At 51.4% G+C, this 13,657-nt stretch overlaps 2 protein-coding genes across 4 annotated transcripts; one reads left to right on the plus strand and one right to left on the minus strand.

Annotated features, from left to right (window-relative positions):
- Positions 1-1,798: 1,798 nt before the first annotated feature.
- Positions 1,799-6,281, plus strand: LOC125539601 (uncharacterized). Of its 3 annotated transcripts, XM_087544825.1 has the most exons (4): positions 1,799-1,930; positions 2,078-2,496; positions 5,712-5,747; positions 5,902-6,281. In XM_087544825.1, the coding sequence occupies exons 1-4, from the start codon at positions 1,886-1,888 to the stop codon at positions 5,936-5,938; spliced, it is 537 nt and encodes a 178-aa protein (XP_087400951.1). In that variant the 5' UTR covers positions 1,799-1,885; the 3' UTR covers positions 5,939-6,281. The 3 variants fall into 3 exon arrangements, with proteins under 3 accessions (XP_087400951.1, XP_048559050.2, XP_048559051.2); XM_048703093.2 differs by lacking the exon at positions 5,902-6,281 and having other exon boundaries at positions 5,712-5,751; XM_048703094.2 differs by lacking the exon at positions 5,712-5,747 and having other exon boundaries at positions 1,800-1,930.
- A 647-nt stretch (positions 6,282-6,928) lies between these two features.
- On the minus strand, positions 6,929-9,733 carry LOC147986578 (uncharacterized). Its single transcript, XM_087540094.1, has 4 exons — positions 9,417-9,733; positions 9,305-9,320; positions 7,923-8,043; positions 6,929-7,372 (listed from the first exon to the last, which is right to left on the minus strand). Exons 1-4 carry the CDS (start codon positions 9,621-9,623, stop codon positions 7,072-7,074), a joined length of 645 nt encoding a protein of 214 aa, XP_087396220.1. The 5' UTR covers positions 9,624-9,733; the 3' UTR covers positions 6,929-7,071.
- Between the last annotated feature and the right edge of the window lie 3,924 nt (positions 9,734-13,657).

Consider the following 13,657-nt stretch of genomic DNA (forward strand, 5'->3'; position numbering starts at 1 on the left):
GATTACTGCATACTCATATCTATACAACCCTAGCGTCACCGAACCTTAAGTGTGTAGACCCTACGGGTTCGGGAGACATGTAGACATGACCGAGACGACTCTCCGGTCAATAACCAAAAGCGGGATCTGGATACTCATGTTGGCTCCCACATGCTCCTCGATGATCTCATCGGATGAACCACGATGTCGAGGATTCAAGCAACCTCGTATACAATTCCCTTTGTCAATCGGTATTTTACTTGCCCGAGATTCGATCGTCGGTATCCCAATACCTCGTTCAATCTCGTTACCGGCAAGTCACTTTACTCGTACCGTAATGCATGATCCCGTGACCAGACACTTGGTCACTTTGAGCTCATTATGATGATGCATTACCGAGTGGGCCCAGAGATACCTCTCCGTTATACGGAGTGACAAACCCCAGTCTTGATCCGTGTCAACCCAACAGACACTTTCGGAGATACCCATAGTATACCTTTATAGTCACCCAGTTACGTTGTGACGTTTGGTACACCCAAAGCACTTCTACGGTATCCGGGAGTTACACGATCTCATGGTCTAAGGAAACGATACTTGACATTGGAAAAACTCTAGTAAACGAACTATACGATCTTGTGCTATGTTCAGGATTGGGTCTTGTCCATCACATCATTCTCCTAATGATGTGATCTCGTTATCAATGACATCCAATGTCCATAGTCAGGAAACCATGACTATTTGTTGATCAACGAGCTAGTCAACTAGAGGCTTACTAGGGACATGTTGGTGTCTATGTATTCACACATGTATTACGATTTCCGGATAACACAATTATAGCATGAATAAAAGACAATTATCATGAACAAGGAAATATAATAATAATCCTTTTATTATTGCCTCTAGGGCATATTTCTAATAATTCATTGGGCACCATCTTCCATGCTCCTTTTCTAATACTTGGAGTTTCTTTCTCGCTTCGTCGTGGTGATCATCATTGTACCTAATCATGCATAGGGTAGTTAAATCTCATCCAAATGTATATGGATCTCAAGCAGGAAAGAATTCACCTCAGTTTTCTATGGCACGTGCACAAGCTCTTGTCAACGGTCCACTTAAAGCTTGTGGGGTTATTGGTGGATCTATGGACTGGTCCGCACCAAGCTGAGGTACTACTAATCTTCCAGTCGTCCAATCCTTGTTCCTTGATCAGTTGTGAAGCAACATTTCGTCTGTTCAAATGAGAACGAGAAGAACATCTATGACTCTACCTATAGTCTCATGTTGTCATTGTCGCCAACACTAGTTACGGTCGTTCTTAAACAAACATCCACGACACAAAACATCGGTACATCCAAGCCAAAGACATCCAGTTCAACTAGAAGTAACTTGCCTAAAAACCGAATTTGGGTTAGGCGATTTCGTTGGGAAGGAAGGAGGTGCAGCATAACACCAAGGCCGCCGATGGCGACACTTGGGCGAGCGAAGCAAGATCCGGGCACACTGACAAGGCTTTGGCCCAGGAACAAGCCGCAGTCGGCAGCGAGCCGGTGGAGGCGAGTTAGAAGGTTTACCGGTGTCAGTGTGATGGTTCATCGATGCTCGAACTGGAGGTCGGCGGGGCTTAGAGGGAAGGCCTTGGGCGACAAGCACGACAATAGGTGGAGGTTGAGGGGGAGGGCGGGGCAGCGGAGACAGTTGGTTCGCCTGGCTGGATCATCGGTGGTCAAAGAAGAAGGGGAGCAATACGTACAATTCGACCTGGAAGACGATGCGCAGTCCGTCGGATCCTGACCCAACGGTTCAGATAGAACAAGGTAAATCGACCGGCCACATAAACATTTTCGGTCGACCGACGACTAGCCCGCTCGCAAAGAAATTCCCCTTCTCTCGCTCCCCCCGTCCCGTGATGGCGACATCGACGTTCGGCACCGGCGACGGCAAGGTTTCCATGGTATCCCTCTCTCGCTCTCCCTCTCCCTCTCTCAGACCTCGTGGATCGTCAAGTGCTGATCGGCCGGCCTAAGCTTCCGCGATTGCTGATCTATCGGGGTGGTCGAAATCAACTAGGGTTTCACGAATCGGCGTTCGTGTCATGCAGGACGCCAAGGCCAAGGCGCTGGTGGCCGCGAAGATCCAGGAAGGGGAGTACAAGGTGCGGATGATAGGAGAGTACGCGGTGCGGACGGACCGCGCGATCGATGCGCTGGAGAAAAAGGTGCAGGACATCGAGGCGGTGATGGATCTCGAGCTGATGCTCGGCGAGTACTGCGCCGACCTCTCGGACATGCACAAGGCGCGCCACTACTACCGCGCCACCTCGCTCTCGGAGGAGGAGAAGCTGTACCTCCACCAAATCGACGACTTCGCCGCCGCCACCATCGCCGAGTACGAGGCCAGCGTCGGCCCCGTCCCGGCCTTCGACAAGCACCTCAGCCTGTTCAGCCAAGAAATCCCACTGGAGTTCCCCGAACCCTTGGCTCCCCCTCCCCCTTCTTCGGCTTCGGCTTCTCACCACGAGTGAGTTCTCGCTCCTTGCACCAGCATTCATGGTCACTATGCCTTCTGCCGGTTCCTTGTGATTGCAAACTAATTAGTCTACAACCATTTCAGAAATTCAGAGTAGTATGCCTAGAACAAGCCTGTATGTTTGCCCAGTTTCAACTCAAAAGATGGAGTAGTGGTGTAGGCATAATGGGAGATCTTAGAGCATCTCCAGCCGTTTGCCCCCCCAGGAGGCATTTTTTTCGCCCCTTGGGGGCTGCCGGCGAAAAATTTGACTTGGGGGGCGAAAATGTTCCACTCGTTGCATCCCCACAAGCAGTGTTGGACTCCCACGAACAGAGCGGCATTTCGTCGAGCATCTTGCCTGCGGCGGCGTCCGACTACCTCCTCGTCGCGCAGCTAGAGCAGGTTGCGCCGGTCTTGGCCTTGACATTGACCTTGAGCCCCTTGGCCACGAGCAGGTCGAGGCGCGCGTCGTGGGCGCCGGTCGTCTTCGCCGCTGCCGGAGACGCGCTGCTCGAGCTCGGCGCGCCCGTGCTCCTCGCGTGCGGCCTCGACAGTGCCCCCATGCTCCCGTTCTGCGTGGCCCGCGCCCTCCCTGCCCCGCCGTCGTGTTCGACGCCGCCGAGAAGACCTGGGCGCGGTGCTGTGGCACCCTGGACCATGGTGCCGAGCACGCCCGTCCGGCTGCTGCTGCCTGTGCATGCCCGGCCACGCAGAGGCGGGCGCGGGCCGTCCCGGCCACACCCCGGCGAGCGCGGGCGAGCTCCGCCTCGGCCACGCCCCGGCGGGCGCGGGCGAGTTCCGCCCCGGCCACGCAGAGGCGGGCGCGGGCCGCCCCGGCCACGCCCCGTCGGGCGCGGGCGAGCTCTGCCCCGGCCACGCAGAGGCGGGCGCGGGCGCGGGCCGCCCCGGCCACACCCAGGCTGGCGCTGGCGAGCTCCGCCCCGGCCACGCGCAGCCGCGCGCTCCTCCTCCGTGAAGGCAAGAAGACACGATGGGCAGCTTGGCCGGCGCGCGACGAGCAGGGCGGCGACGGCGGCGCGCTGTCAGTAGGGCGGCGTGGCGGAGCTATGTGAGCAGAGGGCGGCGGAGGAGGCAGAGGCCGGCGTGCGGCAAGGAGGCGGCCGGCCGGCCGCGACCAGCAAGGGGGGGGGGGGAGTATGTGGGCACGTGGGTGGGGACCGGGAGGAAAAGTATGAAGAGGCGAGTGAGAGGCTGACAGTGGGCCATTGACATGCAAAATCTTCTCTCTCCGCCCCCAACAGCCCCCCGGTGGCCTGGGATCGCCGTGGTACCGCCGGCTCTGTTTTTTGTCAAATCCGGCGTTTTTTAAGGTCGTGGGGGTGTGAGTGGAGAGTTTTTCGCCCGCCGGCAATGAAAAAGTGCCTCTGGGGGGCTTCTTGGGGAGCCTAGTGGAGATGCTCTTATCTCCTTGGAACTCTTCTATGTATCCGATTGTAGTAACCAATTAATGGTTGAGATTTTGTATAGTTCATAGATAGATTAATCACAGGCCAGTAGAAATGTGCTAGTACGGTAGTACCTTGATTTATTCCACAAACAGCAGAGCTGTAGAGGTGTGGTTATAGCTCTATTACCATGGCTAATAGTAAACTGGTCATCGTCAGGGGAATAAAAGTAGCAGCTAGGTAAATTATTCAGGGTCAAACCAATCTATAATTCGTTCCTGGCTGCCCTCAAGATCTGCAAAGGGTCTTCACCAATACACCCCCTCTCTGGTTTTGTCTTAGCAGCGAAACGATGTGACTGTCTAGATTGAGTAAGTTAGTACTTGTTTCTTAATCTGGTTGAGTTAATATCAGGTTCGCCATTGATTTGTTTCCTGAATGGCCTTTCATCCCAAACTAAAGTACCAGACTGTAGATTAAAGTGTTAGGTATGGCGTGGCTTGGGCTGTGGACAATGCCTTCAGACTTGCCCGTCCCAGCTCCAATTATGTCTTGTTCTATCTGCCTCGGAGCCTGGCATTAACTATTTCACTGCACACTTGATTATTCAAACTAGAAATGAATTGCTTTAGGGTTATAGAATAGATATCTTAACGTGTTCCGTTTGGTTGGAGACACTAAGAACTGGAGAACTTTGTGAAAACAGTAAGACCAATCACAACCGGTGAGTAGGATAACAGGATGCAGCTACTGATTTAGCAGCCCTACTAAATAGATGTAGGTGGTATTCCATAGTATAACCCCAGTAACTTGTGCTGAGAAAACAAATATGCCTTTGTGAACAGACATTTGATCGCTTTTGTTCTATTTATATATTAGCTACATAATGTTTGTGCATATATATAGGTGGGAGCCCAGCTCTGGCTTCTGTCTGACCCCCCGTGGAAGCAAGTTTAGCCACTTTCAACTCAAAAGATGAAGTAGGATGTAGGCAGAATGGGAGATTCTATCTCCTTGGGACTCTTCTACGTGTCCGATTGTAGTAGTCAATTAACAGTTGAGATTTGGTATAGTACCTACATAGTGGTTGTAGCTCTATTAGCGTGGCTAGTAGTAAATTGTTCAGGGGCACAAAAGTAGCCGCTCAGTAAAGTATTCAGGGTCAAACCAGTTAATCTATAATTTGTTCCTTGCCGCCCTCAAGATCAGCAAAGGTCCTTCACCAATTATTATTCTCTTTCGCCAAACGTTTAGCATTGCATTGCTACACACTGTTTAGAGCCCCTCCAGTTTTGTCTTAGCAGCGAAACAATGTGACCGTCTAGATGAAGTAAGTTAGCACCTGAATTTTGATCTGCTTCAGTTAATGTCAGGTTCACCATCGATTTGTTTCGTGAATGGTCTTTCACCCCAAACCCATGTACCAAACTCTAGATTAAAGTGTTAGATGCGGCGCGGCTAGTGCTTGTGGACAATGCCTTCAGACTTCTCCATCCTAGCTGCAGCTATGTCTCGTTTAAACTATTTCTATACACACTTGATTTTTCAAACTATAAATGAATTGCTTTGGGGTCATAGATATCTACACGCGTTCCATTTGTTTGGGGACACAAAGAAGTGGAGAACATCGCAAAAATGGTGAGATCAATCACAAACAGTGAGTAGGATAACAGGATAAGTACACTTGGAAAAAAGAGAGGCAGTTACTGATTTAGCAGCCCTACTAAATAGATGTAGGTGGTATACCATAGTATAATGCCATTATATGATAATTCTATTTATACATTATCTACATATAATGTTTGTGCATATATGTAGGTGGGAGCCCAGATGTGGTTTCTGGTTTGACCCCCTGTGAGTTTAGCCACTTCGGTTAAAATTTGTCGGGTTCGGCTCGGGGTCTCCTGTAGCTCCTTAATATAATTCCGCGGGGTTCCTCCCCTATTGGATTATATTTAAAAAAAAATGTTTGTGCACATATTCAGTTGTGTTGTTGACTATCATGTAGGCCTGCTGTGGACAATGGAGGGGATGTTGCATGCTAAGAGATGATCACCTGGAGCACCCCATCCCTTTCATTTCTTCGCCCCGGTCATCCAAGTCGGCTATCATGGTTCTAGGGGCTTTGTACCTATTTTAAGCATGTCTGCAGTTTGACTGACGGTGATTAATTTAAACTTGGAGCTGTGAGAGTATCAGTACGGGTGTAGCTATGAACGTGTTGGTTCTGGAGTGTGATCCATGCTTGCATTACTCTGTGCCTAGGTGAATTACGAATGCTATCATCACATCGTTTCTATTACTGGATCATGGCTGTTGGCGTGTTGAGAATTGGTCGTATGTCTGTTCATATGGATGATTAATTTAAGCTGTCCACGGTTTCACCAATTTCAAGTCTGTTTTAGCAATGCAGTTTTGCTTGTCGACTCGTTTTCCTTTTGAAAAAAAAAGAAAAGGAAAAAAATCATGCAATATGTGTGGGGATTGAAAAGTGATCACAAGGCAGAGAAAGGGCCTAATACTTTCCGTTAGCTCGTTCCACATAATTAGCTGGAACTTCACATCCGTGGGTGCCGGCAAAACAGGCTAGTGGCAGACGAAGGTAAATACTTAGGATATAATATAATAATACTAGTAAATAGGCAGAAGTACAAGCCCTCACAACCAGTCAAAGCTGAGAGATGCTATCAATCTTGCAGTCATCCGATCCCAAGTTCCCTCCCTGATCTGATGTGAAGCAACACATTTCCTTTTGTCCAAACCGTTGGTCTAGTTTCCGTTTGTCAAGTACTATATGTTTTAAGAACGAATGTAGTACTCCATTTGTTCTAGTAACTAGTTAAGCTTCACAGGGATGAACTGTAACTACTTTTTGGCTTAACTGGGTCTGCAATGAAAAGATGCGGCATAAACACGGCAACAAAAAGGGCACAAACAGGCTCAGCTAGTAGAAGCAGCAGCAGTAAGGATATGCAAGGCAACAACATAAGCCACCAGCACATCCAAGCAGAACACGGCACCTGCTATCCGTTAGGTTCTACAGTGATGGGATTATATAGCACTTGCTCTACTTTGGTTCTACCTTCTACGGTGATGGGATATACAAGTTTTTCTCCAATGTAGGCAAATGTTTCACAACAGGGAAACCGCAGCGCCTACGGGCCACAGCTACAGCAGCTCACTTCTTGCCCCGGCCCTTGGACTTCTTGGATTTCTTCTTGCTCTTCTGCTTCTGCACCGCCTTTCTGGAACTGGAAGTCGAGGCCGCAGCTTCTCCTGTGTCAGGTTCGTCGTCATCTGAGCATACGTCGGCATCAGCCTGAGGCTGGACAGCAGCAGCGCTGCTCCAGTCATTCATGCTTTTCTTTGTCGCTTCAATCCTCCTTAGGCTTGCTTCAGTCAGCACTCGGAAGATCAGCTGCAGTTTGTTCTCGCCTTGGCACAACTTCTCCACAGCAAGAAAAGCTCTTCCCCTCACCCTGTGATGACCAAAACAATTCACACGAAGTGGTAAATTTTCACAAGACATGGGGGTAACCTGGTCATGTCTCTTACACTAGTCTTGAGGGTGCATATCTGCGGCATTTGTACTGCATTTAAGAATTGAGTAAAATGCAAACGCGGTCCTAATTCTTTCCCAAAAGTGTTGATTGAGTCCTAATTCTTTCAAAATGCATAATTGGGTTCTAATTCTTTCTAAGTTGTTCATCCGAGATCCTAAATTCGCCTGACCGCCGCTGACCAGCTCGCGTGGCGCTTTGACCGCCGCCACGTCGACTCGAGGGCCCAGCAGTACAAGATAGCGTGGGCCCTCGAGTCAATGTGGCGGCGGTCAAAGCGCCACACGAGCTGGTTAGCGGAGGTCAGACGAAATTAGGACCTCGGATAAACAACTTAGAAAGAATTAAAACCCGGATGTGCATTTTGAAAGAATTAAGACCCAATCAACACTTTTAAAAAAAATTAGGACCGCGCTTGTATTTTACTCTTAAGAATTTTATAGTTGACCCTGAATTAACATTCGCTTACCTGCCAGAACCATTTTCGAATTCACTGCAGATGCACCTGACATCGTCCAACAATCGTTTATCAATCCCTGCTGGAGTGTTAATTTCCAGCCATGGAAGGACACTTACAAGGAGTTTAATGAGAGCAATTTTAATGGGGCGACCCATTTCATTCGCGGCCGTCCGTTTGGGTCGGCGCGGACAAGAAAGTCGGCCCAAGCGGACAAGAAAGTCGACCCAACGCGCTGACCCAAACGGACGCGCGTCCGCTTTCGTCCACCTGCCGACCCATTTTCGGTTCATTTTTGAGTCGGATTTGCGTCGGCGTGGACACAAGACGGACGTGCGCGCGCTCGCCCTCTTTCCTCACTGGGCCCGCTGGTCGGTGGCACATTGTATTGGCCTCTCTATATCAAACAGTACACCCTCGCCCGCCTGCTTCGTCGCCGATGTTGTCGGCCATTTTTTCCCCAATAAAATGGATACATAGATAGTTCTAGCGTACACAGATAAAAGAAAAGACCACTACTCGTCGCTTTCTGACTCCGACTCGGTAATGTCCTCCTTCGACGTCTGAATGTAGGCGTCAGCATGCTGCTCGTCATCAAAGTCCCAACCTGACGTTTCTCGTAGCTTCAGTTTCAATTGAGCGGCCTGCTTCCGCAAACGCTTGTCCTCCTGATAGGCGGCTCGCTCCGTCCTCCTCGCGTCCCTCTCCAACCTCCTTTGCTTGTAGAACTGGCGCTCGTCGATGATGTCCTACGGGAAGCGTTCGTGCCACATCACCATGGCTTCCACGTCCATCTCGGCGATGGCGAGGCGACGCTGCCGCCTCCGGTGGACACGATGGTCCTCGTCGATAAAAAGCCGTGGGAGAGGCGCCAGATCTTGCGCCAGCTGGCTCGACACGTCGGAAAAATTCATATCCCGACGAGGCCTCAGGAGGCGCCATGCCGCCGTATCGTGCGCGCGGGCCGCCTCCTCTGCGGTGTCGAAGGTGCCGAGGATGAGACGTTTCTCGTGAAACCAGATCTCGGAGGAGAAGGCGCCGCAGCGGCGCTCGTGGACTCCGCGAAAATCCGAAGCGCCCAGGCGGCGGATCGACATGGTGGCGTAGAGGCGAGACGAGTGGGCGGCGGACAACGAGCCGGGCACAGTGTGGAGGGAGCGCCTTCTTATAGCGAGCGCCAGCCGCGGTGCGCGCACGCGAACCTTTCCCGTGCGCTGGAGTGCCAGCTGGCATGATTTAAAGCGCGCACGCGGTCATGAAATGGGTCGGCCCATTGGACGCACTACCGACCCAAAACTAAAAGAGGATGGACGGCGGGCGGGCGGCCGACCCAAACGGATAAACAGCGGATAAAAACACCGTCCGTTTAGGTCGGCCCGTTGAAGTTGCTTTGATGGCCCTTGGATTTTCCTGCACAAATTAACTTTTTTAGAATAACTTGGCAGCTGGGTACATTGGGACCAACTGGATGATAACAAAACAAGCATTATAACATTTGAAACTCACCAGGCCTTCGGCTCGAAGAGTCTCAAGCTTCTCAATGAGTATGTCATCAGCTAAAGCCATTTCACTACTACGCTCCATCTCATTATCTTGTGCAGCCTTAGGAATGTTTTCAGAAATAACATTGCCAGACTTATTACCATTAGATTTTTCACGCAACGGAGTCTCTTGCTTTACAAAACTTGCTTCTTCAGGACACAGAAGAGCCATTATCTTCGAAACAGAAGAGCCATATGGAGCTGGTGAGTCGAGTAGACGCAAGAGGCTCCTTGTTGTCCCATCTCTCCACACAAGAAAAACTAACTCAAAGAAGCGACGCTGGCAGAGAACAAAAAAGCTTCTTAACTTCATGGAACTTTTTGGCATACTGAACTGTGGTTCTTCCAGAAACTTTGCTATCTCATTTATGATAAGGATGGTTCTCACCAGGGTATAATAAGATGACGACTTTGGAGAAATTTGAACAATGGACTCCAACTTCTTAAGTACACTGAAACCAACAGAAGACAGCTCATTCATCCAGAAACACTGAGCACATGAATAACACTGAGGGGCACCCAAGAAACATCTGTTGCCATCTTGCTGCAAAGAATTTCTGCCAGCGGTAGAAAGCCAACTTGCATTCACATTAAGCACCACATATTTGTCAGCTTCACCATCTCTTCTCAATCCAAAGTACTTGGCACAAAGATCTTCGTACATAACTGCATAATCATTTAATTCTGGACCATTGGCGTGGCAAAGTTGAGATAGTACTTTGATTATGATTGACTTCCAGTTATTCCAAACATAAAACAGAGTTTGGGGTGACATTTGGTTAGAGGCCAACATATCATTACAACTATTTTCATTCTCAGATCCTGGCCCTAATTCTATATTGTATCCAGAGGCTCGAGACTGGTGTTGAACGTGACATATTTGTATAGCTTATCCTATCTTCTCTAGCCTTGTATAGTTGATTTCTAGAGATATGGTAGGATTAGTTTCCTTGTCACGCAAGACATCCTATGTATATATTGTGACCGACTCCCTGGAATACAATTGAGTTGCACCAAATATTCTCTCTACATGGTATCAGTTTTACCGCGATCTTTTCTCGCTTCCGCAACCCGCAGCCGCCGCGCCTTCCTTTAGTCGCCGCCGCCGCGCCAACTCCAAACCCTACTGCCGCCGCCGTCGCTGCTTTTCCCGTAGCCACCACCGCCGCCCACTCCTCCCCAAACCCCTCACGTTGCTGCCGCCGCTGCCACCTCTCCCGTAGCCGCCGCCGCCGCTTCCCTTCTTCTCCCTACCGCCGCCACACTCCTCCCCAAACCCTAACAGTCGCCGCTGCTCCCATCTATCTTCTGTAGCCGCCGCCGCACCCAAACCCAAACTACCCGACGCCACCATGGCCAAGGCTGACGCATCCAACGCCGGTTCCTTCTCCGGTGCCATGTTCACCTCCGACCGCCTCAACGAACTTCACATCAAAGACCACGTACCGGTCATCCTCGACCTCGACTCGCCGTCCTACAACCGCATGGCGCACCTACTTCGTGTTGTTGTTCCGCTCTTACCGTCTCATCGAGCATGTTGATGGGAGCGTCGACTTCCGCGACATGAAGGACGACGACGAGTGGCTTGCTGTGGACGCCTGCAACGTCAAGTGGCTCTTCCTCACCATCTCCGGCGGCCTCTTCAACATGAGCGCCCGCGATCCGTCCGCGCATGCTATGTGGACGCGCCTTTGTGATCTCTTCCTCGACAATCAACTCCAGCGCCGCGTCTTTCTTCAAGGGGAGTTCTTCACTATGCAGCAAAACGGTCTTTCGATCGATGAGTACTACACGCGGCTGAAGGTCCTCGCCGATGAACTACGCGACGTCGGCATGACCATCGACGACTCCTTCCTCCTCACCAACCTCCTCCGTGGCCTCCACCCCGACCTTGGCCAGTCCGCCGCCAACCTCTCCCTCGTCACGCCGACATACGCGAAGGCGGTCACTTATCTTCGCATGGAGGAAAAGCGTCTCCGTCACACCGCTCGGCAGGCGACCCACGCCGCCCTCCACGTCGGTCTTGCCGCTGGCCACGGCGCTCCGCCAACTCCACCAGCACCACGCGTGCCTCCTCCGACCCCACCACCCGCGCCCGCGCCCGCCGGTGGACGCAAGCAGAAGGGCCGCGGGGGTCGCGACCACAACACCAACTCGGCGCCGCGTCCTCCCGCTGCAACTGCGGCCGCCCCTCCTCCGCCATGGCTGTCGGGGTATAATCCCTGGACGGGGGTTGTGCATGCTTACTCCATGCCGATCCCCCGCCCTCCCGCTCCAAGCATCCTCGGGCCGCGGTCGTCTTCTCATCAGACGCTGCTGACCACGCCGGTTCCTGCGGCATACGGCACCGCCCGGCCTACAGTGGCCACTCGGCCTCCGGCGGTTACCCAAGCTACGACGCATATGGCGGCGCCCCGCCGGTCTACGACCCGACGCTCCTCTCCGCCCTTCATGCTGCACCCTCGCCAAGCACCTACAACGGAGGCGGCGATTGGTGTTGGAAATATGCCCTAGAGGCAATAATAAAAGCATTATTATTATATTTCCTTGTTCATGATAATTGTCTTTATTCATGCTATAATTGTGTTATCCGGAAATCGTAATACATGTGTGAATAACAGACACCAATATGTCCCTAGTGAGCCTCTAGTTGACTAGCTCGTTGATCAACAGATAGTCATGGTTTCCTGACTATGGACATTGGATGTCATTGATAATGAGATCACATCATTAGGAGAATGATGTGATGGACAAGACCCAAACCTAAACATAGCACAAGATCGTATAGTTCGTTTGCTAGAGTTTTCCAATGTCAAAGTATCTTTTCCTTAGACCATGAGATCGTGTAACTCCCGGATACCGTAGGAGTGCTTTGGGTATACCAAACGTCACAACGTAACTGGGTGACTATAAAGGTAGACTACGGGTATCTCCGAAAGTGTCTGTTGGGTTGACATGGATCGAGACTGGGATTTGTCACTCCGTATGACGGAGAGGTATCGCTGGGCCCACTCGGTAATGCATCATCATAATGAGCTCAAAGTGACTAAGTGTTTGGTCACGGGATCATGAATTACGGTACGAGTGAAGTGACTTGCCGGTAACGAGATTGAACGAGGTATTGGGATACCGACGATCGAATCTCGGGCAAGTAACATATCGATTGACAAAGGGAATTGCATACGGGGTTGATTGAATCCTCGACATCGTGGTTCATCCGATGAGATCATCGTGGAGCATGTGGGAGCCAACATGGGTATCCAGATCCCGCTGTTGGTTATTGACTGGAGAGTCGTCTCGGTCATGTCTGCTTGTCTCCCGAACCCGTAGGGTCTACACACTTAAGGTTCGGTGACGCTAGGGTTGTGAAGATATGTATATGCAGTAACCCGAATGTTGTTCGGAGTCCCGGATGAGATCCCGGACGTCACGAGGAGTTCCGGAATGGTTCGGAGGTAAAGAATTATATATAGGAAGTGCTGTTTCGGGCATCGGGACAAGTTTCGGGGTTATCGGTATTGTACCGGGACCACCGGAAGGGTCCCGGGGGTCCACCGGGTGGGGCCACCTATCCCGGAGGGCCCCATGGGCTGAAATAGAAGGGAACCCAGCCCATAGTGGGCTGGGGCGCCAGCCCCTATAGGCCCATGCGCCTAGGGTTTCCACCATGGAAGAGTCCATGTGGTGGAAGGCACCCCTAGGTGCCTTGGGGGGGAGGGAAACCTCCCCTTGGCCGCCGCCCCCCTAGTAGATCTCATCTACTAGGGCCGGCGCCCCTTCCATGGAACCCCTATATATAGTGGGGGGGAGAGGAGGGATTTGAGATCAGCCCCTGGCGCCTCCCTCTCTCCCCGTTACGTCTCTCCCTCGCAGACTTGGCGAAGCCCTGCTTCTGTGACGCCCTGCATCCACCACCACGCCGTCGTGCTGCTGGATCTTCATCAACCTCTCCTTCCCCCTTGCTGGATCAAGAAGGAGGAGACGTCTCCCGTCCCGTACGTGTGTTGAATGCGGAGGTGCCGTCCGTTCGGCGCTGGTCATCGGTGATTTGGATCACGTCGAGTACGACTACATCATCACTGTTCTTTTGAACGCTTCCGTGCGCAATCTACAAAGGTATGTAGATGCATTAGATGACTCGTTGCTAGATTAACTCCTAGATGATCTTGGTGAAACGAGTAGGAAAATTTTTGTTTTCTGCAACGT

This window comes from Triticum urartu, chromosome 2A (genome assembly GCF_056163025.1).
Source record: "Triticum urartu cultivar PI428250 chromosome 2A, HENAU_Tu73, whole genome shotgun sequence".
NCBI lineage: Eukaryota > Viridiplantae > Streptophyta > Magnoliopsida > Poales > Poaceae > Triticum > Triticum urartu.